Source organism: Pelodiscus sinensis, chromosome 8, assembly GCF_049634645.1.
Source record: "Pelodiscus sinensis isolate JC-2024 chromosome 8, ASM4963464v1, whole genome shotgun sequence".
NCBI lineage: Eukaryota > Metazoa > Chordata > Testudines > Trionychidae > Pelodiscus > Pelodiscus sinensis.
The window spans coordinates 42093746-42120758 of record NC_134718.1 but is presented as its reverse complement, the minus strand read 5'-3'; the positions used below and the strand labels follow the sequence as shown (position 1 = coordinate 42120758).

General features: G+C 40.5%; 1 protein-coding gene across 3 annotated transcripts in view; it reads right to left on the bottom strand.

Moving 5' to 3' along the window:
- The window catches only part of MYOF (myoferlin), a 143861-nt gene that overhangs the window by 40512 nt on the left and 76336 nt on the right, over nt 1-27013 (bottom strand). For all 3 annotated transcript variants that reach the window (XM_075935158.1, XM_075935159.1, XM_075935160.1), the window contains 11 exons: nt 26698-26822; nt 24250-24366; nt 23600-23777; nt 22307-22431; nt 17439-17545; nt 13915-14107; nt 12414-12569; nt 9036-9167; nt 7647-7810; nt 5282-5396; nt 4823-4928 (listed from right to left, as the gene is read on the bottom strand). In XM_075935158.1, coding sequence (XP_075791273.1) covers nt 4823-4928; nt 5282-5396; nt 7647-7810; nt 9036-9167; nt 12414-12569; nt 13915-14107; nt 17439-17545; nt 22307-22431; nt 23600-23777; nt 24250-24366; nt 26698-26822 — 1518 coding nt within the window. The remainder of the gene's footprint in view (nt 1-4822; nt 4929-5281; nt 5397-7646; nt 7811-9035; nt 9168-12413; nt 12570-13914; nt 14108-17438; nt 17546-22306; nt 22432-23599; nt 23778-24249; nt 24367-26697; nt 26823-27013) is intronic.

The following is a 27013-nucleotide window of genomic DNA, read 5'->3' as shown; positions in this document are numbered from 1 at the left end:
TGCAAAGGTGATGCCAAACTGGTTGAACCAGATACCCCCCATGGAGAGGAACAAAGGAAGGTGGAGGCTGCCCTGGCTGGGGGGCAGGGCTGGAAGAGAGTGAGTTGAGTTGCGGGCTGGGAGCATGGAGGAGACAGCCTAGGGAAAGGGGCTGGAGTTTAGGGGCCCAGTCTCCCCCATCTCAAGGGGGCCTGAGGCATCCTAGCCCAGCTCTGTGACCAGATTCCATCTGTGCTGTGCTGTATCCTGGAGAGGCAATAAACTTCCTCTATTCCACCGGCTGGTGCAGTCTGTTTGTGCCATTTCGGGGTGCAGGAGACGGGGGACCCCCAACGCGCCGTCACATCTACATTAGTCATTTTTTAAAATCCTACTAAGCTTTTGTCCTCAGTGCTGTCTTGTGACAATGAGTGCTTGGATTCTGCTTAATGAAATGTGATTTCATACAGAGCAGGCAACTAGGTTCGACGGGGACAGGTGAGCAAAGCCCACAGGTAAGTGCTGAATGTGTGGGACTGGGAGATGGGTTGGAAGTGGGGGGGACTACGGCCTATAATGGCAAGGAGAAAGGAGGGTCAGGGCACAACAGGGAGGCAAGATCAAATCGGTATCTTAGATGCCTATATACAAATGCGAGAAGTATGGGTAATAAGCAGGAAGAACTGGAATTGCTAACAAATAAATACAACTATGATATCATTGGTATTACAGAAACCTGGTGGGATGGGACGCACGATTGGAATGTTGGTATGGAAGGGTACGGCTTGCTCAGGAAGGACAGACAGGGAAAAAAGGGAGGAGGGGTTGCCTTATATATTAAAAATGTACACAGTTGGACTGAAGTGGAGATGAACGTAGGAGATAGCTGTGTAGAGAGTCTCTGGGTCAAGCTAAAAGGGGTAAAAAATGAGGGTGATGTCATGCTAGGAGTCTACTACAGGCCACCTAGCCAGGTGGAAGAGGTGGATGAGGCCTTTTTTAAACAATTAACAAAACTGTCCAAAGCCCAAGATTTGGTGGTGATGGGGGACTTCAACTATCCAGACATATGTTGGGAAACTAACACAGCAGGGCACAGGCTATCCAATAAGTTTCTGGACTGCGTTGGAGACAACTTTCTGTTTCAGAAGGTTGAAAAAGCTACCAGAGGAGAAGCTGTTCTGGATTTGATTTTAACAAATAGGGAGAAACTAGTTGAGAACTTGAAAGTGGAAGACAGTGTGGGGGACAGTGATCATGAAATAATAGAGTTCATGATCTTAAGGAAAGGTAGAAGGGAGACCAGCACAATTGAGGTAATGGATTTCAGGAAGGCAGATTTTGATAAGCTCAGAGAACTTGTAGGTAAGGTCCCATGGGAAGCAAGACTGAAGGGAAAAACAACTGAGGAGAGTAGGAAGTATTTCAAAGGGACGTTGTTAAGGGCCCAAAAGCAAACAATTCCGCTGTGTAGAAAAGATAGAAAATACGGCAAAAGACCAGCTTGGCTTAACAAGGAGATCTTGCATGATCTCAAAATAAAAAAGGAGTCCTATAAAAAATGGAAACTAGGACAAATAACAAAGGATGAATATAGGCAAGCAACATGGGAATGCAGGGGCAAGATTAGAAAGGCAAAGGCACAAAATGAGATCAAACTAGCTACAGGCATAAAGGGAAACAAGACAACCTTTTATAAATACATTAGAAGCAAGAGGAAGACCAAGGACAGGGTAGGCCCACTGCTCAGTGAGGAGGGAGAAGCAGTAACAGGAAACTTGGAAATGGCGGAGATGCTCAATGACATCTTTGTTTCGGTCTTCACTGAGAAGTCTGGAGGTGTGCCTAACATAGTGAATACAAGCAGAGAGAGGGTAAGTTTAGAAGATAGGATACACAAAGAACAAGTTAAAAATCACTTAGGAAAGTTAGATGTCAGCAAGTCACCAGGTCCTGATGAAATGCATCCCAGGATACTCAAGGAGCTGATAGAAGAGGTATCTGAGCCTTTAGCTATGATCTTTGAAAAATCATGGAAGGCAGGGGAGATTCCAGAAGACTGGAAAAGGGCAAATATTGTGCCCATCTATAAAAAGGGGAATAAGAACAACCCAGGAAACTACAGACCGGTCAGTTTAACGTCTGTCCCAGGGAAGATAATGGAGCAGGTAATTAAGGAAATCATATGCAAACACTTGGAAGGTAATAAAGTGATAGGGAATAGCCAGCATGGGTTTGTGAAGAACAAGTCATGCCAAACTAATCTGATAGCTTTCTTTGATAGGATAACGAGCCTTGTGGATAAGGGAGAAGCGGTGGATGTCATATACCTAGACTTTAGTAAGGCATTTGATACGGTCTCGCATGATATTCTTATTGATAAACTAGGCAAATAGAACTTAGATAGGGCCACGATAAGGTGGGTGCATAATTGGCTGTATAACCGTAGTCAGAGAGTTGTTGTTAACGGTGCTAAATCCTGCTGGAAAGGGATAACAAGTGGAGTTCCGCAAGGGTCTGTTTTGGGACCCGTACTGTTCAATATCTTCATCAATGACATAGATATTGGGATAGAGTGTACTCTTATTAAGTTTGCAGATGATACCAAACTGGGTGGGGTTGCAACTTCTTTGGAGGATAGGAACATAATTCAAAATGACCTTAGCAAGTTAGAGAAATGGTCAGAGGTAAACAGGATGAAGTTTAATAAAGAGAAATGCAAAGTGCTCCACTTAGGAAGGAACAATCAGTTCCATACATACAAGATGGGAAGCGACTGTCTAGGAAGGAGCATGGCGGAAAGGGATCTAGGGGGTCATAGTGGACCACAAGTTGAATATGAGTCAACAGTGTGATGCTGCTGCAAAAAAAGCAAATATGATTCTAGGCTGTATCAACAGGTGTGTTGTAAGCAAAACTCGTGAAGTCATTCTGCTGCTCTACTCTGCACTAGTTAGGCCTCAGCTGGAGTACTGTGTCCAGTTCTGGGCACCACATTTCAAGAAAGATGTGGAGAAATTGGAAAGGGTACAGAGAAGAGCGACAAGAATGATTAAAGGTTTAGAGAACATGACCTATGAAGCCAGGCTTCATGAACTGGGCTTGTTTAGTTTGGAAAAAAGAAGATTAAGGGGGGACATGATAGCGGTTTTCAAATATCTAAAAGGGTGTCACAAGGAGGAAGGAGAAAATTTGTTCCTCTTGGTTTCTGAGGACAGGACAAGGAGTAATGGGCTTAAAGTGCAGCAAGGGAGGTTTAGATTGGACATTAGGAAAAAATTCCTAACTGTCAGGGTGGTCAAATATTGGAATAAATTGCCAAGGGAGGTGGTGGAATCTCCCTCTCTGGAGATATTTAAGAACAGGTTAGATAGACATCTGTCAGGGATGGTGTAGACGGGACTTGGTCCTGCCTTGAGGGCGGAGGGCTGGACTCGATGACCTCTCGAGGTCCCTTCCAGTCCTATGATTCTATGATTCTATGATATGACACTTAGCATACTGTGCAAAATGGTGGTGCCTATGATCCAATGAAGGCCAGGTTCTTTGGTTACTAGCCCTTCATGTCCTAGTATGGGATGCTGCACAATTTAGTGATTTTTTTTTAGAATGATAAAAGAAGGTAAATGGGAATAGATATAGATTATGGGCATTTTTAACAGTGGATTCTTTTTGTAAGAGGTACAAGTTTGCTTGGTACAAGTAAATATCGTCATTAAGATGAAATAGATAATAATGAACTACTTGAAGCATATGGCTTTGTCTACACTGGATTTTTCATTAAAATTACCCATGTGACTACCCACCAGTGCATCTTTGCTGCTAGACTAGACTGGTCATTGGTATTTTAATCACAATGTTGTCTGAGTCTGTTCAAAGAAATCCCCCAAATGGTGTTGATGTAGGTCCTGCCGTATAGATCCCTAAACGCAAAGTATATTCTCTGTTGGGCTACAGGACTGGTAGCTGAGTCTTTTCTGTACAAGAAGAGGAGAAATGTGCATGAAGGGTCTTGAGTGTGGAACTCGACCATCTGTTATTTTAGCCTAAAGATTGAAATATTCAACCATCTCTTTGTTTTTTAAAGCTGATGGAAGTTTTGCCTCACTAGAGAATGCAGTATCATTCCTTTGGAGCACGAGCTGGCATTTTGACCTTTCAGCCTATTGCACTATGCTAGCTAAAGTAATATACAAATGAAGAACCACCAGTTTTCAAGTCAACTACCAGAACTTAAAAAAAATGCACATGTGATTCCAAGAGGAAAAAGGAAATATCATGGTGTTTCCACTGACTGAAATAAGTAAAATGTACTCAGTGTCTCAGGCACCTGCAAAGTATTTCATTCAACATCAGCCTGCATTATCATCATTATTATGGAAGTGTCTAGAGATCCCAATCAGGATAGAAACCCATTGGGATAAGCACTGTACAAACATCCAGGAAGAGCTGGTTCCTGTCCCAAACAAATTACAATCCAATATAAGACAGTAAGTGAATGTAATTTACATAGTTATTCAAGCCATGGTGGTCCTAAATCATAAAATTTTTTAAATGATGAAGCAATTGCTAGATTCTCCATAAGGTAAGGTTGTAGGCCAGTTTCTATTTAAAACTACATTTTGCCTCTTCTTTAAGTTCTACATGCACAAAAAACCAAATCAGCCTTGAAATTCCTAGAAATCATTAATAAGCTACCTAATTATTATAATGCTCTTGGTTATTTGTATTTCAAAATATTGTTGTGAGACATAACTAGCTGAAAGTTTTGGAACACATTCTTCTACCTGTTTGATGGTGAAGAGTTAGTACTAATAAGTACACTCTAAACAATTAATCTTACCTTTCTCGTCCACTGCTCGATTTATATCATATATCCAAGCATCATCTTCCCAGATCCATCCAGGGGGGCAGTTAATGTCACCAGGTGATACAGTTTTTTCTCCATTCTTTCATTAGAAAAAGACCAAAGGGTTATTATACCTTAAAAGATGTAAATAATTGCACATGTAGCATAAACACATTATAAGGCTGGATAGGAAGTTGGTTTGATGGGCTCAAACCACCCAACTCTCATGATGAAGCAAATATTTTTGTAATAAATATCCGGTGAAACATCCCTGAGTTATTCTGTCCTAACTTGTTTTAGGACACTTATGTTTTGCTAAAGTTAAAATAAAAATATTAGACATTTCAAGAATCCATGATACAGTAAAATGGGGAGCAAAATTACTCACAGGGAAACAGAGCTGTTGTAACCAAAATTTTAAAAATGAAAAGTATTAATTTGTAAGACTCTCACCACATCTGTGTAGTGTTCCTCAGCTGCTTTCCATTCTCCTCCAGGATAACGACTCTCATTTTGATACACTTCATCTGTAAACTCGCTATGCCCTGCATCAGCTTCAGTCAGCAAGCTGTGCGGTCAAAAGCAAATACTTTAAAAGGCAAACTGTTAAACTACAATTTCTAAATAGAAATACTCTGGAGTGTGTACACATGTGCATGCATTCACTGATCTCCACTGGACAGCTGAGTGCTTCTGATTCTGAGTGCCAAAAACTCTATTGCTGTTAGCTAATAGAGATTTTCCTTCACCCATAGTGGCAGAGGTCTGTGCTTTTGAAGCACAGATTTGAATTTTGTCGCACTGTTACTGTGAACTTTCAAATATCCATAGTGTGCAATACAGGCCACATAAAAGAATTTTTTCCTAGAATTTCCCACGACTGTGATCTAGACTTACTATGCACTTTAAAAAAGTGTATCTATGTAAATGTATTAAGATATATTATATGTGTACACAAGTATATCATATGTACACATGTATAAAATATAAACAATTCTCACATCCGAGTTTTCTTTCACATTTTCTTTAGGACTTCAGGTCACTTATTTTTGTAAGCTGCAAGTATTTTTCAAGCCTATTTTGTCCACTTACACTGCACTAAGTACTATAACTGGATCACTGTTACCCTAAAACCAGAAATCAACATTTCTCTGAAGTCAAGACTACATACAAGCTACACATGACTGCATATCAGCTAACATAGAATAAGGAAGGCAAAGGCAATTAAATGGACTTCCAGCTGGTTCTTTTCCACAGCTTGTTTATTTGTTCATTAACATGTCTCCAAAATGCATCCATTATCAAACTTTTTCAGCTACATTATGATACTCTTGTTTCCCCATTTTTTAAGAAAACATTAGCTGTAATGTGAATTTGGACCAACTTGACTTTTCTCCACCTTCTAAGTTTGATTGAGTTTAAAGAGAAAGTGAAATAGTTGGCTAATATTTAAAACTGTAAACGTAATTAAAAGAGTACTAGTTATTTTCTGATAAAATAAATTTCTCCTTTTTACCTGCCTTTCAGATTTGATTTCAGAAAGAACTGAAATCTGTTTTGTAATGCCATCTACTGGTCAAATAAAGTTGCCTGTGTTAATTTTGATCTAGTGGACTAGGCATAAATGTATTTATTTTAGATTTTTACAGGAGGCTTTTCCTTTATCAGCTGAACTGTTCACAAATGTATACTTATTGCTTTTCCGCATGTTATAGACCATCAATTGAAAAATCAATCTTGAAAATCAATCCATTCATATCGAGATTTAATTGCTAACTTTTAAGAAGGACCCAACAGCTGGTATCTTCCTTTTGTACAGTGGCAGCCTTCCTGTGCTTGCTCAATGTCAGAGCACAAAAAGAAAACACCAGTGAAATCTTGGTGTGTCTGAAATTTTCAGGCCAGAATTTCACCCCTACTAACTATTATAATTCAGTCCATTCCATCTCTGTGAATGTGAACATGAACTGTTGTTAGGCAGCATACAAAGTAAAAATTTCAAGATTCAGTATAAATCCAGAGAAAGTTTCTGACCTGGAACTTACATTAACAAATGATAAACCACAAATTATGAACAATAAGCGAAAGTCAGTCTCAGTCTGATAACTGGGATAACCATTTCGTGAAGCGCACAGATGCTCTTAACATACACAGCCAAATAAATAAATAAATAAATAAATACAAAGAGTGCCATCAGATGATTTTGCCGTCTTGATGGTGATTTGTACACTTGCCTTGATATTATGTTAATTGGAGGTTTATAATAGACTCCACAGTAAGCTAAAATCTAAAGAAGTTTTTGTTAGAAAGCCATGTGATTAGGCACTTATCTGGCCACATCACTGGTATAAATTGAGCTGTTCACAGTTTGCTGTATATCCTTAGTGCTATCTTCTCAATACTTCAGATGTACCTCCATTTTATAGATGGAGAATTGAGCCCACAGATAGTCTAAGTGACTTACCCATGGACAGATAGCAAGTCTATTGCAGAGCAGGGAATATAAAAATTGCACCAAGGTCTATAGTGTCCCAGACTAGTCCCCTAATCGTTGGAAATAATTTCTGCATGTTTGCATCCTTCATTCTAATGACATAAATACTAATTGAACTGTTTATTTAATAACGGTGACAGATTGCCTAACTTACACTCCTACAAAAACTCTGTTTAAAACCTGCCCAAACACAACAGCTGGTTTATTAGCAGCTTAGCTTAAGCCCAACAGCTAAGTTTATTCTGTACATTCTGAAATTAAATAACTAGGAAACACTGAAAACCCCTTAGAAATCTATACTTGTGTATGAATCAGAAATCTGACCTTCTTTCAGGATCAACCGTCCAGTCTCCTTCCCACTCCCAGCCCTTTGGGGGCAAAAAGAACTCTTTTTTCAATTTGATTTTTCCTGTGACATCAGAAGACTTGTGACGACCGACTAGTCCTGAGGTGCCCCACTTTCCAAACATCAGAGCCTGATTTTCATACTGTTTGAGAGAAAAGAATAAAAGAGCACTTTAGGGTCCAAAGAAAAGTTGGTAGGGAAATATAAGCATATATTTATGTAATTGTTACGGTTCAAACATTCTACTAGATATGGCCCATATCTGAAATCCAAGGATGTGTTGTGCCTGCCCTGATCTTACACTAGTTTTATGCTAGCGTGTTTCCATGGTCTTCAATGGAATTATTCTTAATTTACACAGCTGTATGTTACATTATAATTTGATTCCAGAGAGTTTTTGGTTTGGGACTTTTCAAACCTTTTGACCTATAAAATTCCTAGAAAATGTTTGGATTAATGTACAAATAGCAAAAACTTTGTGCTGTAACCATGCATGTTTTATACTTAAGAAATCATTAATTTTGACATTCACTTTCTATATTTAATTACTTTTGGTACAGGTACCTAAGTACTACCTACTCAACTAACTCTAGGGGAGATGGTTCTACAGGCTGCTGTCATGATGTCATATGATGTCTTATGAGCAGCAGTTCAGCAACTATAAAGCTGTTGGTGTCCATTACTGGTTCAGCACACTGTAAAGGGCATGTAAAAGAGGCCTACAGCTTATCATTAACAGAAGGATAAAACTGTCTCTTGAATTAGTCTAGATTCTTCTAATATTTTGGTCTTTACCAATACAGCATATAAAGAAGGCTATTTTGAATATTATCCACCCATTACATATGCTAACTCTTATCTTTGTGATTGTATATTCTGTTGTAATTGGAATTTGCTGGGTTTGCCCAAATTTTTCTTTAATGGTTTGTTTCAGTGAATCTTTTGCTCCTGTGGATTAGCCTTTACCAACAGCCTGTATTCATCTATTCTCTTCTCTGGTATGAACAAGCAATTAAAGTAAAAATGTTCTTCACATAACAACATGCTCTGGGACACATTTTAATTTTAATTATGCCAATATAAATCTAGAATCACAATACTGAAGTTGATGGAGTTGCTCCAGATTTCCACCTATCTAATCAAGAGCCTAGCTAACCAAAATCAGAATCTCCTTCAATGAGTTTGTCAGAAAAACCATCTGAAACAGATGTTGGGTATTCTCTTCCACCTTAATTTAATGTAGGCATTTATATCATGCAAAATGAGTGTAAAATGACAACAATAATTCATGGCAGAATTTCAGTACCTTCCAGAGTAAGTGAAAAAGTTTCATGTAAAAGTAATAACTTTAACATTAACAGGCATACCATTTCTGCAAAAACACTGAAAGTTCCTTCTGCAAAGCTGTTAAACTTCTTTTCAACTGCAGTCAACCCAAGCCAAATGTTTACTCGCAACTGCACTGGAATTTTGGCACCTTTGTTCTTGTCCTGTGGGTACTGGAATATGAAAAATAGTTTCCTCCATTAACATAGACAGTAATCATAGGTTATGAATATAGAAAATACACGGCTTATCTAAATACTCCTGCATTGAAGTTTCCTGTTTCAGTAGTTATTCAAAATGTCTTTATCAGCAAAACCCTTTTCACATAAGAGTTACCACCAGAAAACATCCCAAATGTGGAGCCACACCCTTGATTTACTGGAATGTAAAGGCCAAACATAGATTATTGCTTAGCTCCTTTCCTGTGTTTCCTTTCCAAAGTTTCACTCACAAATGTTTTTGCCTTTGCTTAGTATTGAGAACAATTATAACTTCACAGTTCAGCATTGGCATTCTTTTGTTCCAAGAGGCTTGAAATGCAGAATTCAGAAAAAAAATATTTCACTCAAACAGGAGACAAGGGCTATACACAGTACACATATGGACACACTCTGGAAATTTTAAGGTAAGAGCTTATCTACATTGTGACATTTCCTGGCATAATTACAGCACACTGATATACCAGTATAGCTATAACTCTGTGTGTGGATACTCTTATCTGGAATAAAAGTGCATTTTTCTGGTTTAATTTACTTTCAGAAGGTATGTCTACACTACAGCGCTAATTCGAACTAACTTAGTTCGAATTAGTTAATTCGAACTAAGCTAATTCGAACTAACGCGTCTAGAACTAAAAACTAGTTCAAATTAGCGTTTTGCTAATTCGAACTAGCATGTCCACATTAAGTGGACCCTGAACCAGACTTAAGGATGGCCGGAAGCAGTGCCGGCAGGGCATCAGAGGAGGACTTAGAGCGTGGAGATGCTGTCTCAGGCTAGCCGAGGGCTGCGCTTAAAGGGACCCGACCCCCACCCCGGACAGACAGTTCTCAGGGGTGCCCCGCTTGAAAACCAGTCCTGGCTTGGAGTGCCCGGAGTGCCCACACTGGGCACATCACAGCACTCGGCCATCAGCCCGGCTGCACTTGCCGCAGGCTGCCATCTGGGGAGAGGGGGCAATCGGGGGGCTGCAGGAGAGCTTCCACCCCCAGAAGCCCGCAGAGCCAGCCCAGTCCTCCCCATCAGGGGCTCGTACCCCATTCCTCCCTCACCTCCTTCCACTTACCCTTCCCTAGCCCCTTTTCTTGATGTACAAAATAAAGGACAATTGTGGTCAAAAATGGAATCTGTCTTTATTGAACAAAACTGGGGGAGACTGGGAAAAGGAGGTGGGAGAGAGGAAGAGAGAGAGTGGGAGAGGGGAAGAGAGAGGGTGGGAGAGGGGAGGGCAACTAAAATGATCAGGGATTGGGAACAGGTCCCATATGAAGAGAGGCTAAAGAGACTGGGACTTTTCAGCTTAGAAAAGAGGAGACGGAGGGGGGACAGGATAGAGGTCTCTAAAAGCAGGAGTTGGGTGGAGAGGGTGCATACAGAAAAGTTCTTCATTAGTTCCCATAAAGAAGGACTAGAGGACACCAAAGGAAAGGAATGGGTAGCAGGCTTCAAACTAGTAACAGAAAGTTGTTCTTCACACAGCAAAGAGTCAACCTGTGGAACTCCTTGCTGTAGGAGGCTGTGAAGGCTAGAACTGGAACAGAGTTTAAAGGGATGTAAGATCAAGTCATGGAGGTTGGGTCCATGGAGTGCTATTAGCCAGGGGGTAGGAGTGGTGTCCCTGCCCAAGGTTTGTGGAAGACTGGAGAGGGATGGCACGAGACAAATGGCTTGGTCACTGTCTTCGGTCCATCCCCTCCAAGGTCCCTAGGGTTGGCCGCTGTCGGCAGACAGGCTACTGGGCTAGATGGACCTTTGGTCTGACCCAGGACAGCCATTGTAAGCTCAGGGCTCAGGGTCGGGGGTCTCAGTGGACCCTCTTGATTTTCATGCACACCTTCTCCTGGGTGGCCAGGCTGGCAGCTCTCCTGCCCTAGACGGCCACTTTCCTGTACCTAGAGTGGAGATCGTGGACGAAGTCCATGATGTCCGCACTAGCCCAGGCGGGTGCCCACCTCTTGCGGTCCCGGGCAAGCTCCTGGGAGCCGCCAGCCTGGTCCCGGGAAGAGGGGGAGGGCTGGGGGGCATCGGGTGGCTGGCTCGAGCCGTGCCAGGTGCAGGGTCTGCTGGCTGGGTGCTGGCAGGCTTGCACCTGGCACGGGCACCGTAGCCAGCCCGTGCCCCTTTAAGGGGTCTGGGGCCGGGAGGGGGGCAGACGAGTTTCCCTGGTGTTGGCCAGAGTGGCCACCAGGGAAACCTGGGGAGGGCTAGCCTCCCACTAGTTCGAATTAAGGGGCTACACACCCCTTAATTCGAACTAGCAAGTTCAAACTAGGCTTAATCCTCGTAAAATGAGGATTACCTAGTTCGAACTAAGCTCTCCGCTAGTTCACATTAAGTTCGAACTAGCGGAGCGCTAGTGTAGCGCCTATGAAAGTTAGTTCGAACTAACGTCCGTTAGTTCAAACTAACTCTGTAGTGTAGACATACCCAAAGAGACAAACTTAACCAAGCTCACTCTAATTCTAGTATAAGGGTGTGCACCCGGAAAGTTAAACCAGTATAACTATAATAGTCTAATTGTATTGGTATAGCTATGTGGAGAAATTTCCTCATGTAAGCAAGCCCTGGGTATTAGATACAGATTAACATCCAAAAATTTGAATATTTATCTGCAGCTTCAGAATTATCCAAATCTCACCCAGTAACAGCCTCTAGTCACACATCCCTCCATTTGCCTTCTAGCAGCACCAGCCCCCACATTGGCAGAATAACCGGATCATACTTCTGAGCTCTGGGATGAGGTTCTGAGCCATGGACCAGAAGTTGATTCTGATTTTCTGTTACAATGGGTTTTTTATTGTGATTTGTGTGCTGTTCTGGGGAAAGCATATGCAATTTGGCTCTTTGTGGCTGACTTCTCCTAACTTGAGTCTTATTACTTCACAACTTCAGAATCCTAATACCTCCCCCGTGCTGATATCAGACCATACCATACAGAGGTGCCAGCAGCAAGCTATTTACGCTACTGCCACCCACTCACAAGTTTTACTGCCTCATTTTGTAGCAAGTTGCACTAGAAATATCTTTCCTCTGTGTTACGGATAGGAGGGTACAATATAGCCCTTTGCATCTTACATACACATGGATTTAACTTTACATAAAATAGCTAAGGGAAAAATCCAGATGATTACAAAAATAGCACATTAAACACTACACCTTGAATTTAAAAACAATGTGACACAATGATCTTATAACAGTACCTTTAGAAAGATGGTCTGGGTCTTTCCACAGTATTTACCAGATGCTTCAGAACTTGTAGTAGAATACAAAACCTGGTGCGTAGGAATGCGGGCATAGGCTAGTCTCTTCTCCCCCCGGATCATCCAGATGATCACATCAGGCATACTGTTTTGAGGCTGTTGTTTTAAAGGGAAAAAAGAATCAAAACTATATTTTGCAATTAGGAGAATTTCAAATTAATCCAATATTTGAGAGCAAAACCAAAAATCAGGCATCTTACAGGGACCTATTTAGGAAATATGGATTCATGATACTAATAAATGGGAGGAAATTGTCTTTATTTGCAAATAATTAAATGTCATCTTGTTCTGAGATGATCATTAGAAAAAACAAATCGAATATCTAGAAAGCCAAATAAGTATCATAATTTTTTTTATAAAGAAGCTGGATGTTTTCTAAGAACATATTCCGTCACAAATGGCGTACAGGTTGAACCTTTCTAGTCAAGTATTCACTGGTCTGGCAACATGCATGATCTGGCATGATTTTAGTCAGTCAGATGTCCATTTATCATGGGTGTGCCAAAGTTTGTTTACAGCCACCAGTTTTGGCTCTTAGTGTTCTGTGCTGTTATTTAGCTCTAATTTACTCTTAAATGTCTTCTAAGAGCCCAGTAAGCAGTGGAAGTGTTGGTAAGGTTGTTAGACAATTTTGACCTTATGTGTTACAGCAAATTCTCTGGTTTGGCACCAGTCCTGTCCCAAAGGTGCCAGATCAGAGAGGTTCAACTAGTATAATAAATATGATTTAAGCACATACTAAGATGGTTTTCCTAAGCCAGAGCCTGAAAGATAAAACCAGGGCCAACTCATTTCTGTTGGCTGTGTGATAATTGCAAGTTTCTGACTGGTTTTTTTTTTACCAGTGATTTTTAATATTAGGAATGTTTAAGAGAAGATGAATATTGTTATAGATGATAGGAAAACAAATTAAAAGAGACTAGCTCATGTGAAAACAGAGATTTATTACGGTCTAAAATTACTCAAGGGATTAAAAGAATTTAGAATAAATAGTTAAGACCATTTTAAATAGACTTCTAGCTGCTGTCCCACAGAATTTTGGATGCACAAACCCTAAGGAAATTACAATTCTGGGATGAAAGTAAAATATTCTCCCTGTTTATGAGGACTCCGGACTGGCTCATTAGGCAGACAGAACTACTCCTTTATCTACATTAGAACCAAGTGTGGGTTTTATTCTGCTATCCTAACCCAAGAAACATTCTCAGTGAAATCAACTACAATTGAAAACTTTAAAACAAAACAACATATTCCTGGAAAGAAGTATTTTTTCTCCTTTTTAATTTTAAAATTACTGGATCTAGAAGAATGGATGATGGTTGCCTTTTAAGTACTGTGCACTATATCAGCTTGAATCTGTTATATATGCCAGCAATTTGTTATTTTGCTGAAACTGTGTCTTTTAAAAACAACTGCATCATATAGATTTTGAAGTACTGACCTCTTCAGTCAATTGCGCTAATTTATCCAACCAGTCTTCAATTTCTGCTGTGGTGGCCTTTACGTCGGTAGCTTCATTTCTCATCCTTGTTGCTGCCTCTTGAATGAATTTTAGAGACTTGAGGCGCAGTTTTTGTATCTGTGTGTCAAGAACTGTGACATTGGATTTCCCTTCTAAGAGGGGGAATGGCTTACTGAAAAGAGAAACCAAAACTTTTAATAATATTCATTCATTAAGGCACATTTAATATGGCATTGGAAGAAACTCTTTTTTCACATCATTTTCCTGAGCTGTTGGTGAGACTGAAAATATTTACTACTCTTTGAACCATGTAATCAGAAACCAGGTGCGCAAAACTGTAATGACGGCTATCTTGCATATTATTATAGGTAGTCCCATTGCCTTCAATACAAGTACTACACTTGGGATTGGATTTAAATATAATAGAACTCGGACTATACTTGCTACCTCTTGAAAGCTGCTGCAGATTTTAGATTTATGAAACGTCTTAAATTTTGTAGAAGATTTCTAATTACCTAAAATATACTATAACTAGGACATTTCAGAAAATAACAGAATACCATTAGTCATCACCTATAGCTCCCAGCTCAAACCTCTCCTGTGTATTATGGACAATCTACAATCCTTGAAAACAATCCATCACTCTCACAGGCCTTGGGAGACAGGCCAAACCTTGCCTATAGACAACCCCCCCTAACCCGAAGCAAATACTTTCCAGCAGCCACACCTCACACCTCAGACACACTCACCAAGGGACCTATCCCTACAATAAACTCCATTTCCAGCTCTGTCCACACATCTATACTAGCAACACCATCACAGAACCTAACCATATAAGCCATAACATCAGAGGCTCATGCAACTGCACATTCCCCTTGCACACCACAGCCTAGGAGGACCCAGGATAGAGAATTTTGTGTGCTCCAGCCCAGTGGTGGGACAGTGGGGGGAGAGGAGGACTGGAGCACCAGCATGGGCTCCTGAATGCTGGAGAGCCCCTGGGCCTTAGATTCCCCACCCCTGCTTAATGTAATATATACCATTAAGTGCCAGCAATGCCCTTGTGCCATATTTATTGGCCAAACTGGACAGTCTCTAGGACAAAGGATTAATGGACACAAGTCAGATATTAGAAATGGTAATAAACAAAAACCTATAGGAGAACATTTTAACCTACATGGGCACTCATTAATGGATTTAAAAGTAGCCATTCTTCTACAAAAGAATTTCACAAGCCAATTATAGAGAGAGCATGCGGAATTAACCTTTATATGCAACTTTAACACTATCTCCCTTGGCCTGAACAAAGATTTGAATTGGTTAACATATTATAACCTAAATTGAACTACCTGTTAAACCTCATTCCAGGAGGAATAACAGGTAGTTCAAACTAGGGCTTTAATTCAAACTACCGGGTCCCTGACGAGTGTAGATGCAGGCAGTTAGTCCGGACTTGTAAATTTCAAAAAATGGCGACCGGCCGGGACAATGCAAATCAAGCGCAGGATATTTAAATCCTGGGCTTGATTTGCAACTTCGAATGCCTACATTAGCCTTCCTATTTCGAACTAGGGGGCTAGTATAGACATACCCTATATATTTGTTCAATAGCTAGAACCATAGGGTTCTACCCAGAAACTAATTTGATGTTTCCGGGTATTACCAAGTAAAAATGTTTTTAAAAACCAAGGGAATTGTTTGAAAAGAATTTGTGTGTCCACAAGCAAGAGAGAGCCACATTTTTCATATGGTTTTGTTGACATGAAATTAGAATTGGTCCTATCCTAAATTAGGATTGGTGTGCTAGCCTAACTAAATTTCAATATGCCAGTCCCCTTCTGCACACCCAGTCTGTCATGCCTCTTATTGAACATTTGACTGGGTCATCTAAATTTCATTTAGGAATTAAGCTTCCTATTAAGTACATTTCTTACTAAAATGTACTATGTCTCCATTATGTTCGTTCTATTCTTTCCTTTCCTTTCCCTTCCCTTCCTTATGTTTTTCCACTCCATTTGCTATATATTTTACTGAATCTCTTCCTCCCTCTTTACGTTTTCTGCCAATTTTATATATATATATATATATATATATATATATATATATATATATATATATATATATACAATTTTTCCTATGGGACGACAAAGTGACATCATCACTTCACAGCATCCACAGGCCAGGGGGGAGGTTGGCATGAGTAGGTAAAGCTGAGACCCGGCCAAAAACAGCATGGCTCCCGGCTGGGTGGGCAGGGCCAGGAGCTGGGCAGCACAGGGTCCTGAATGTGCAGAGCTGCGGGGTCCTGAATGCATGGGGCCCAAGGTTCGTCTTGGCTTATTTTGCCCAAGGGCCGGGCCTGGTAAACCCTGCCACTAGCACTGCCCCTTCTGCCCCAGGCCCCATCCCTGGAGCTAAGCCCCATCCACTGCCAGCCCAGCCCTCTTCGGCGGCTACATGGAGAGTCGGGCTTAGCGCACTGTGGCCCAGACTTCCCTGGCCGCCCGGAGCAGAGCCAGTCTAAGGCACCACGACCCAGCCTTCCCCATCCACTGGGAGCAGAACCAGGCCTGGTGTGCTGCAACCCAGCCTTCCCTGGCTGACAGAAGCATAGCTGGGCCTGGCACAACCTTGGCCGGGAGGGGGGAAGAGGGTTAGGTGGCAGCCAGGAATGGAGGGAGAGAAAGGGCCCAGGCTGGCATGGCTGGGGGAGGGAGAAGGGGCCCAGGCTGGTGTGGGCGGGAGTGGGAGGCAGGAATGGAGAAAGGGCCTGGGCTGGTGCGGCTGGACTTGGGGCTGAGAAGGAGAAGGAGCCCAGGCTGGCATGGCCAGACGGGAGAAGGGATCCAGATTGAAACTGGTAGAGCGGGGAGGGAGAAGGGGCTCAGGCTCATGCAGTCACAGCCTGCCCTCCCTGGTGGCTGGGGGGAGAGCCTGAATTGCCTACTCCCTGCAAGAGGGGGGCTGGTGAGTGTAGCAAGCAGGGGGCAAAGCCCCTTAGTTCTAATGTAAAATAGTTCCCTCTTTTCCACTTTTTTCTTTTTAGTTTTTATGTTATTTTCTCATCCACTTTACTCATGATTTTTCAGTCTCTCTCTCCTCCAGTTCAGTGTCTCTTCTGTCTCATGCTGCTCAGTAATCTTGCTCTCCTTTTTTCTTCAATCCATTCCCCCCAAAAGTTCCCAAGAATGTGAGTGGAGACGACAAAGGACACCAATTTTCCATAATTTCAAGAATGGCCCAGATCAACAGATCTTTTTCTTAAAAAGGTTCTGTTTCATTAGTGTAGATTATTAACATAAAATAAAATGATTTGGCAAGATAAAGGGGTTCTAAGATGATTTTCGTATTGTCTTATTTTCATGGGCTTTTGGAGTTTCAGTTTTCAGACCATCTTATAAGCGTAACCAGTTTTGCAAGCTCTGGAACTTGCCTCATGCTGCAGCAAAAGCAATAGTAAATTTTTTGGTATCCCTAGAATGATGAGCTATGCAGTAACTTACCTTGTATCTTCTATAAGTTCATCAATCAACTTCAGCCATATTTCTGCCAAACGGTTTTCAGAAACTTTAGCCTGTATTCCTGACTTTAGGGCAACTATGTTGGATTGCTGGAGAGTTCAAAAAAAATATATATGTGTGTATATATACTTGAATTCTGTTATTAGTTTTATTGTGAGTTCCACTCCTACATTCAGCAAAACAATATTTTGCTACAAAAACCCAGGCCTCAAAGACAGATGTTCAGACATAATTCATATTGTAATAGATCTGATCCTGCATTCCTTGTAAAACTGGTGAGAATGGAGTGAAGGGTGAGGCTCAATATCATAGAATCATAGAACACTAGAACTGGAAGGAACCTTGAGAAGTCATTGAGTCCAGTCCTTTGCCCTCATGGCAGGACCCAGTACCATCTAGACCAGTGGTCTCCAATCTTTTTATGCCCAAGATCACTTTTTAAATGTCAGAACAAGCCAAGACTACAAGCCCCCAAACCCCACCCCAAAGCCCCACCTCTTCCTTGAAGCCCAGCCCTCTCTGTTCTCCTCCTCTCGATCACTTGCTATCCTCAGCCCTTATACAGTCTCAGGGTACGGATACACTGCCGCTTTTTTCCGATTCTTCTGTAAGAAGAAGTTTTTCCAACATTTGGCCTGTCTAGACTGGGCCAAATGTCAGAAAAGCCCCTTCTTTCAGAAGCTCCTTTATTCCTCATGGAACGAGGAGTACAGGAGTTGCCAAAAGAGCATGTTTGCGTTGCCGCTAAAAAAAGCGGAAGAACAAACACATCCCTGGATGCAGAAGAGTTTTTCCAGGATACCTCTGGTATCCTGGAAAACTCTTGTAGTCTAGCCATACCCTCACTGGGTTGAGATAGGATGTGTGGGCTCTGGGGTGGGAATGAGGGATTTTGGTGTGGGAAGAGGTGAGAGGTGCAAGCTCTGGGAGGGAATTTGGATGCAGGAGGAGGTAGAGAAAGGGATGCTCGCTTGGGAAGGGGGCTTCAGGCTGTGGAGTTTTGGGGTTAGGTGGAGGGTTAGGGTGCTGAGCAAGTCACAGGCTTGTGAATGTGAGGGTGCAGGGGTTTGGGTTGGAGTGTGTAAGGAAGGCCGGCGCTACCTCCATTGTCTCTGGAGGTAGGTTGTGGGGATTATTGGGGGTAGAAGGGATTGTGGGGGGCGAACACCTCTCGATTGACTGGTCAGGCCCTCCCAATTGACCTGTTGATCGTGATCGACAGGTTGGTGACCACGGATCTAGACCATCCCTGATAGATATCTATTTAACTTGCTCTTAAATATCTCCAGACATGGAGATTTCACAACCTCCCTAGGCAACTTATTCAAGAGTTTAACCACTCTGACAGGAAGTTTTTCCTAATGTCCAACCTAAACCTCCCTTGCTGCAGTTTAAGCCCATTGCTTCTTCTCCTACCCTCAGAGGTTAAGGAGAAGAATTTTTCTCCCTCCTTCTTGTGACATCCTTTTAGATACCTGAAAACTGCTATCATGTTCCTTCTCAGTCTTCTCTTTTCTAAACTAAACAAGTCCAATTCTTTCAGTCTTCCCTCATAGCTCATGTTCTCTAGACCTTTAATCATTTTTGTTGCTCTTCTCTGGACCTTCTCCAATTTCTCCATATCTTTCTTGAAATGTGGTGCCCAGAACTGGACACAATACTCCATTTGAGGACTAATCAGCGCAGAGTAGAGCGGAAGAATGACTTCTACTGTTTTGCTCACAACACTCCTGTTAATGCATCCCAGAATCATGTTTGCTTTTTTTGCAACAGTGTCACAGTGTTGACTCATATTTAGATTGTGGTCCACTATGTCCCCTAAATCATTTTCTGCAGTACACCTTCCTAGATAGTTGCTTCCCATTCTGTATGTGTGAGACTGGTTGTTTCTTCCTAAATGAGGCACTTTGCATTTGTCCTCATTAAACTTCATCCTATTTACCTCAGACCATTTCTCAAGTTTGTCCAGATCATTTTGAATTATGACGCTATCCTCCAAAGCAGTTGCAACCCCTCCCAGCTTTGTATCATCCGCAAACTTTCTACGCCAATATCTAAATTGTTGAAAAGATATTGAACAGAACCAGTCCCAAAACAGACCCCTGTGGAACCCCACTTGTTATGCCCTTCCAGAAGGATTGTGAACCATTAATAACTACTCTCTGAGAATGGGTTATCCAGCCAGTTATGCACCCATGTTATAGTAGCCCCATCTAAGTTGTATTTGCCTAGTTTATTGATAAGAATATCATGCAAGACCATATCAAATGCCTTACTAAAGTCTAGGTATACCACATCCACCGCTTCTCACTTATCCGCAAGATTTGTTATCCTATCAAAGAAAGCTAGCAGATTGGTTTGACATGATTTGTTCTTTACAAATCCATGTTGGCTGTTACCTCTCTCCTTATTATCTTCCAGGTGTTTGCAGATGAATTCCTTAATTACTTGCTCCATTATCTTTTGTGGCACAGAAGTGAACTTGACTGGTCTGTAGTTTCCTGGGTTGTTCTTATTTCCCTTTTTATAGATGGACACCGTATTTCCCCTTTTCCAGTCTTCTGGAATCTCTCCTGTCTTCCATTATTTTTCAAAGTTGATAGCTAAAGGCTCAGATACCTCCTCTATCAGTTCCTTAAGTATTCTAGTATCAGAGGGGTAGCCATGTTAGTCTGGATCTGCAAAAGTGATGAGGAGTCCAGTGGCACCTTATAGACTTACAAATTTATTGGAACATAAGCTTTTGTGGGCAAAGACCCACTTCATCAGATGCATGTAGTGGAAATTCTAGAGGCAGGTATAAATATACAGGCATAAGAAAAGAGTACCAATCAAAAGTAAGGCTAGAGATAACGAGGTCAATTCAGTCAGGTGCTAGAAGTGGGCCTCATCCTCCCTGACTAATTTGACCTCATTATCTCTAGCCTTATTCTTGATTGGTACTCTTTTCTTATGCCTGTATATTTATACCTGCCTCTGGAATTTCCACTACATGAATCTGATGAATTGGGTCTTTGCCCATGAAAGCTTATGCTCCAATAAATCTGTTAGTCTATAAGGTGCCACAGGACTCCTCGTTGCTTTTGAGTATTCTAGGATGCATTTCATCAGGCCCTGGTGACTTGCAGACTTCTAAGTTTTCTAAGTGATTTTTAACTTGTTCTTTTTTTATTTTATCTTCTAAACCTGCCCCCTTCCCACTAGCATTCACTATGTTAGGCATTCCTTCATCATCAGACTTCTTGGTGAAGACCAAAACAAATAAGTCATTAAGCATTTCTGCCATTTCCAAGTTTCCTGTTACTTTTTCTCCCTCCTCACTGAGCTATGGGCCTACCCTGTCCTTGATCTTCCTCTTGCTTCTAATATATTTATAGAATGTCTTCTGGTTTCCCTTTATGTCTGTAGCTAGTTTGAGCTCATTTTGTGATTTTGCCTTTCTAATCTTGCCCCGGCATACCTGTATTGTTTGCTTATATTCATCTTTTGTAATTTGTCCTAGTTTCCACTTTTTATATGACTCCTTTTTGATTTTTAGATCATGCAAGATCTCCTGGTTAAGCCAAGGCGGCCTTTTGCCATACTTTCTATCTTTCCTATGCGGCGGAATAGCTTGCTTTTGGGCCCTTAATAATGTCCCTTTGAAAAACTGCCAACTCTTTTCAGTTGTTTATCCCCTTAGTCTTGCTTCCCAAGAGGCCTTACTTACCAGCTCTCTGAGCTTACAAAAATCTGCCTTCCTGAAATCCATTGTCTCTGTTTTGCTGTTCTCCCTTCTACCATTTCTCAGAATCATGAACTCTATGGTTTCATGATTACTTTCACCCAAACTGCCTTCTACTTTCAAATTCTCAACCAGCTCCTCTAGAACAGCTTCCCCTCAGTAGCTTTTTCAACCTTCTGAAATAAAAAGTTGTCTTCTGTGCAGTCCAATAACTTATTGGATAGTCTGTGCCCCGCTCTGTTAGTTTCCCAACATATGTCTGGATAGTTAAAATCCCCCATCACCACCAAATCCTGTGTTTTGGATGATTTGGTTAGTTGTTTTAAAAAGCCTCATCCACCTCTTTCACCTGGTAGATGGCCTGTAGTAGACCCCCTAGCATGATATCACCCTTGTTTTTTAGCCCTTTTAGCCTAATCCAGAGATTCTCAACACATCTGTCTCCTACATCCATCTCCACCTCAGTCCAAGTGTATACATTTTTAATATATAAGGCAACACCTCCTCTCTTTTTTCCCCCATCTATCCTTCCTGAGTAAGCAGTACCCTTCTATACCAATATTCCAATCGTGTGTATTATCCCTCCAAGTCTCTGTGATACTAATGATCTCATAGTTGTGTTTATTTATTAGCACTTCAAGTTCTTCCTGCTTATTACCCATACTTCTTGCATTTGTATATAGGCATCTAAGATCCCGATTTGATCTTGCCTCCCAGTGCTGCCTTGCCCCTCCTTTTTCTCTGCTATTATAGCCCACACTCCCTCCCATTTGCGACCCATCTCTCAGGTCTCCATGTTCAATATGCTTAACAGTACATAATATTACTAATTAAAGTGCACTCCAATAGCCCTCCACATCCCCTCCTGCATAGTTTACTCTTCCTTCTGGAAGGTATATACTAGAGGGAGCATTGTTGTCACTTCCCAGAATACAGACACACAATTAACTCTGTCTTTGCAGCATTATTGTATGTCTTAATCTGAGGAGTGAAAAGTGCATGCTAGAATTCAGTTTCTGAATTTGTTTGAAAGCCCTTCTTTCCACCTCATCTCTAAATCTTAAATTCACACAAATAATGTAGATGGAAAACGTAAGAATAATATAAAAAGTCCTAAGTCACTCACCAGTCTTTCAACCATGTTTAGGATTAGGTTCACAGGATCTAGTCTATGACTTATGTCCTCCCAAAAGGAAGTCAGTGTCACTACTGGCTTTATGTTCGCCCATGGCAGGTAATAATAGTAGTTACCTGATGTGAAACATTCATGTGTTAGAACTGTTTTTTGAGGGTCTGAATACACACTTACTAAGCGCTTGACATTGTCATCCTTACTTATGTTGAGTAGTATCTTATTCTGTGAGTAGCTCCACTGGACCAGTTAGTCTATTCAGGCAGGCAAGTGTTATTCACTGAGAAGAAGCAGGCAGATTCTTACCCTAATTTATCTAAAGAATTTCTATTTTTCAGGTAAAGTAGTGTCCCTTTGTGTACGTCTAGACTACATCCCTTTTTCGGTAAAGAGATGTAAATTAGGCACATTGAGGCATTTTTTGAGGAGTACAGGATCTTTTGAAAAAGGTTTTATTTTCGAAAGATTCCCGTTTAAACTGCCGGGTTTTTTTTTTAAAAGCCACATTTCGAAAAAAAGCAGCAGTCACCATTATGCAAACGAAGCACAGGATATTTAAATCCTGGCTTCATTTGCAATATCAACATGCCTAATTTACATGTCTTTACCGAAAAAGGGATGTAGTCTAGACACAGCCTTGGCGAATAAGCATTTGACTTGAATCATTTAGAAAGATAATAAGGATTTTTATCACCTGATAACATTTTTATTACATTCTTTCTAATAATTCATTTGTGAAAGTAGCTTTGTATATTTTTTCTTTAGAATAAAAATGTTTTAAAATAATTTTATGAGGGAAAATTATTTGCTTTGTCTAGTAAATAAAACAGCATGAGAAATACCTAAAATGTGCAATAACTAAAATAAAAATTAAAAGTATTGTATATTTGTTACTGGTCAATCTAGTTCATCTCCTTTTAAGATCCCAATCGCTTGTCTAAGCACTAAACTAGAGTTATGAAGAAAGCACAGAAAGTTCAAAATAATACTTTCCTCTCTCAGACCCATAGATTTTTATGCTTGTGTTTATAATTTTTTATTGGTTCCCATGGCTTATTGACTTCAATGGGATTTGTATCAACCCCAAATTGTTTAGGTGTCATGTGCAACTAATTACAATATATCCGAAGATATCAAGACCAAGTACAAATATACATATTATTTGGTTATAACTTCAGTAGTCTTTCAACAAATCAAATTTGTTGTGATCCTAAAATTTTAATCAGTAAACAGATTTGTTTAAAAAAAATCTGTATCTTTACAGCCACATTTCTGTGGTATGCTTACCATCAAATACAACACGGCTGTATTGAGTTGTTGATGCCAAAGGCTTACAGGTGGTGTCAAACTTGTTCCCATAATTACCAATGCTAACCTCAAACTGGATAGCCTCACCAATATCTTGCAGCATGGAAGCAGAATGAAACACAGCAGAGAGGCTGAATTTTCGTCTACGCTGATATTTCTGTATAGAATTACAAGAGTTTTTGTTTTAACTAGTTAACTGTATGTAATGGTAGAAGATTAAAGAAAAGTAGCAGTATCTACATGGAAACAACATTTTCTTGAATACTTTTTACACATTTCTATGAAACTTGCATATGTATACACATACACCCATTCAATATAATATAATATAATATAATATAATATAATATAATATAATATAATATAATATAATATAATATAATATAATATAATATAATATAGTAAACATTTCTTAAATCACAAATTTTTATGCTGGGAGGAAGAAGAAAAGTAACTCTTGCAGCCATGTAGTCAGTAAATTTTGTGGGAAGATTTTTCTGATTGTATTAATTATCTAAATAAACAAAGGATTTAATTGTTGCTATTTTAATAAAACATGTAATTCTCCAAAAAATAATAAAACAAAGCATTGTGCATCTATTCATATTGGCAGGAGCCCCAGGAATTACCTCAACAACTAGTACGTCATCACTGGAGATAGCGTCTATCTTTTTATTAAACGGCTTACTTTCAAGTAATGTAGATAGTTCAACTAGGATTCTGCCTCTGTACGCAACTCCTTCCTCCTGTAAAACAATCACACAAAACTCTATTTCTAATTGTGAAAAAATACTCCTTCGCTGGCCTACAAAATTGGAGTGAGAAGCCTGTCTCCAGTGAAGTTAATGGCAATACCACAACTGACTTTAATGAGATCAGGATTTTACCCAATATAGTAAATAAACTTACATAATTAAACAAATGTTAAAGAATAACTGGCTTTAATTTCTATTATAAATGAAGAGCAAGTATATTTAAAAAACAATAAACTGTAAATTACATATTCAGTGTTTTTGTATGTTTTATTCTGAACAGCAGCCAAACTATTGGAATTAAGCAAATATACAATATATAGTCTGGATTTGTAGAGTAACTGAAAATTACTGCCCCTTAGTTTGAAAAAGTTCCTGACAATGGGACATATATGCTACACGCATCAACTGGATGACTACTGCTCACTGGAGATCATATTGTGGACCAAAGGAGATAGGTTTTCCTCTAAATGATATGCTGCAGCCTAGGGATATAAGGGTACATCTACATAGCAGGGCTAAAGTCGAATTAAGCTACGCAACTTGAGCTACGTCAATTGCGTAGCTTAAGTCGATTCAGCTTTTGACGCCGTCTATACAGCAGAAAATCAAAGGAAGAACACTCTTCCTTTGACTTCCCTTACTCCTCATGAAAGAGGATTACAGGAGTTGGAGTAAGAAGTCCTCCAACTAGCCATTATTTTGAAATAATGGCTTGCAGTATAGACACACTCTTTGTTATTTCAGAATAATACCAGTTATTCTGAAATAACACTGCTGTGTAGACATAGCCTAAGGGAACAGCAGGCTCTGCATTTAAAATGTAGTTGGAGCTGGGAGGGCAGACAGCCTTGCTCAGTTCTGGCTCGCGCTGGTCTGGGACCAAATATCGCTGTGGCTCTGCAATTTAAAATGCAGTAGGAGTTGGGGGGGCAAGCTGCCCAGCTCCTACTGCCTTTTAAATTGTAGAGCCACAGCAGGGTTTGGTCCTGCACCCAGAGTGAGGTGGGACTGAGCTGGGCTGCCTATTGGCTACTCAAGTAGTCTATAATTCTATTGACTACTCAATTAATTAAATATCCGCCTCTTAACATCCCTATAGCAGCAGCCATACCATCATTAATCTTTTTGAAATTGCATTTTAATCTTAAATGACCCACAGAAGAAGCTGCCTTATGTATAGGCTTTTCTATATTAACTCTTAGGATAATGCATCCTTCTATTTTAGACAACTGCAGAGCTTTAGCAGTAATATTGACTGCTGTGCAGAGCAAGCAATAGACATGCTCCTCCCTACCTGCAGATATCTTGAGACCCATAAGGAAATTCCATTGCTCTTGAAGTACACAAGAGGTCTGGAGAATCTGAATGGGACCCCATGTCCTTACCAAGACCTCTATGCCAGCACTGCTCCCTAAGAGACTATCCTACCAGGGCCTCCCATTGCATCTGGCCCCAAATCAGTCTCGATAGTGGCTGATGGTGAGTTACAGTATTACTATTTTTACTTGGTTTGCCAAGGGATAATGCCACAGAGAGGCTGCCCCTAACCATGCCTAGTCATAAACCTCTTTCCAAAATCCCAAATGACCAAATGTGCACAACTTGTGTGTACAGGCTCTCTGGATAGGAGGCAAGGTGGAAAGATGAAACCATCTTTTTCATCAAACCTATCTCTGTGGCAGATTTTGGAGATCTGGAGAAAGCGTGGCATTTTCATGGGGGTTCAGTGCCCCCTCCTCCTGATCCCCATCTCTCTTTCCCATGGCAGTATGGCTAATCATCAGGTCTCTTTCATTCTCATTAGCCAATGCTCCATTCCCCTTCATGTGAGTGTTCAAATATGTAAAAGAGGAACTAGTTCAAAATAATGTTTGTACGTTCCACCTTTTCTTATTGTTACAACATCACTGTAACACTGAGGTTTGGATGGGACACTGCCATGGAGAAGGGGTTTCTGTTGGACTGAGAGAAGATACAATATACAATGAAACTGGTGCTCTTCCTTTAAAGTCCCTCCTCTGAGATCTGTCTCATTTCATTCTCCTGTGTCAATGGGAATAGACTGGGAATACAATGGCTTCAATCTATATGATTCTAAATGCTCATTCAGAAGTGTATATAAAACTGAAACTTCCACAAATAGAAAAAATATTTCTGTGCTATTTATGAAGCAGTGACATCATGCTAAATGTATGTTATTTTGCAACAACAAAAATAACAAGTCCTTTCTTTACAATGGTCTTAAATAATTAAAACAAATTCAGTTTACATGTATTGATATCAATTGTTTTGATTTATTTGTCTTTTAAAAGAGAAACTAACCTTTCCAGAATTTAGCTCATCATAGGGGTCTGGGAATCCAGTGTATTCTCTTGGGCTTCCATAAAGGTTTAGATAACAGGGTCCAAATGTTGGTAAAAAGCCCACCTCTGTTTCCCCGGTGTTCACTAATAGGCAAATATCATCATTAGAAATAAACAAACCATCTTTTAGAACCACAGGGCATTAAACTTGAAATTCAGATACAGCAAAACAAATGTTAGGTATTAGTTGTTAGTAAAGTAAGAACACTTTATTCCATGGGTGTATCCCAGTAATATGAATTTAATATAACTATGCAAATAAATACAACTGCCCC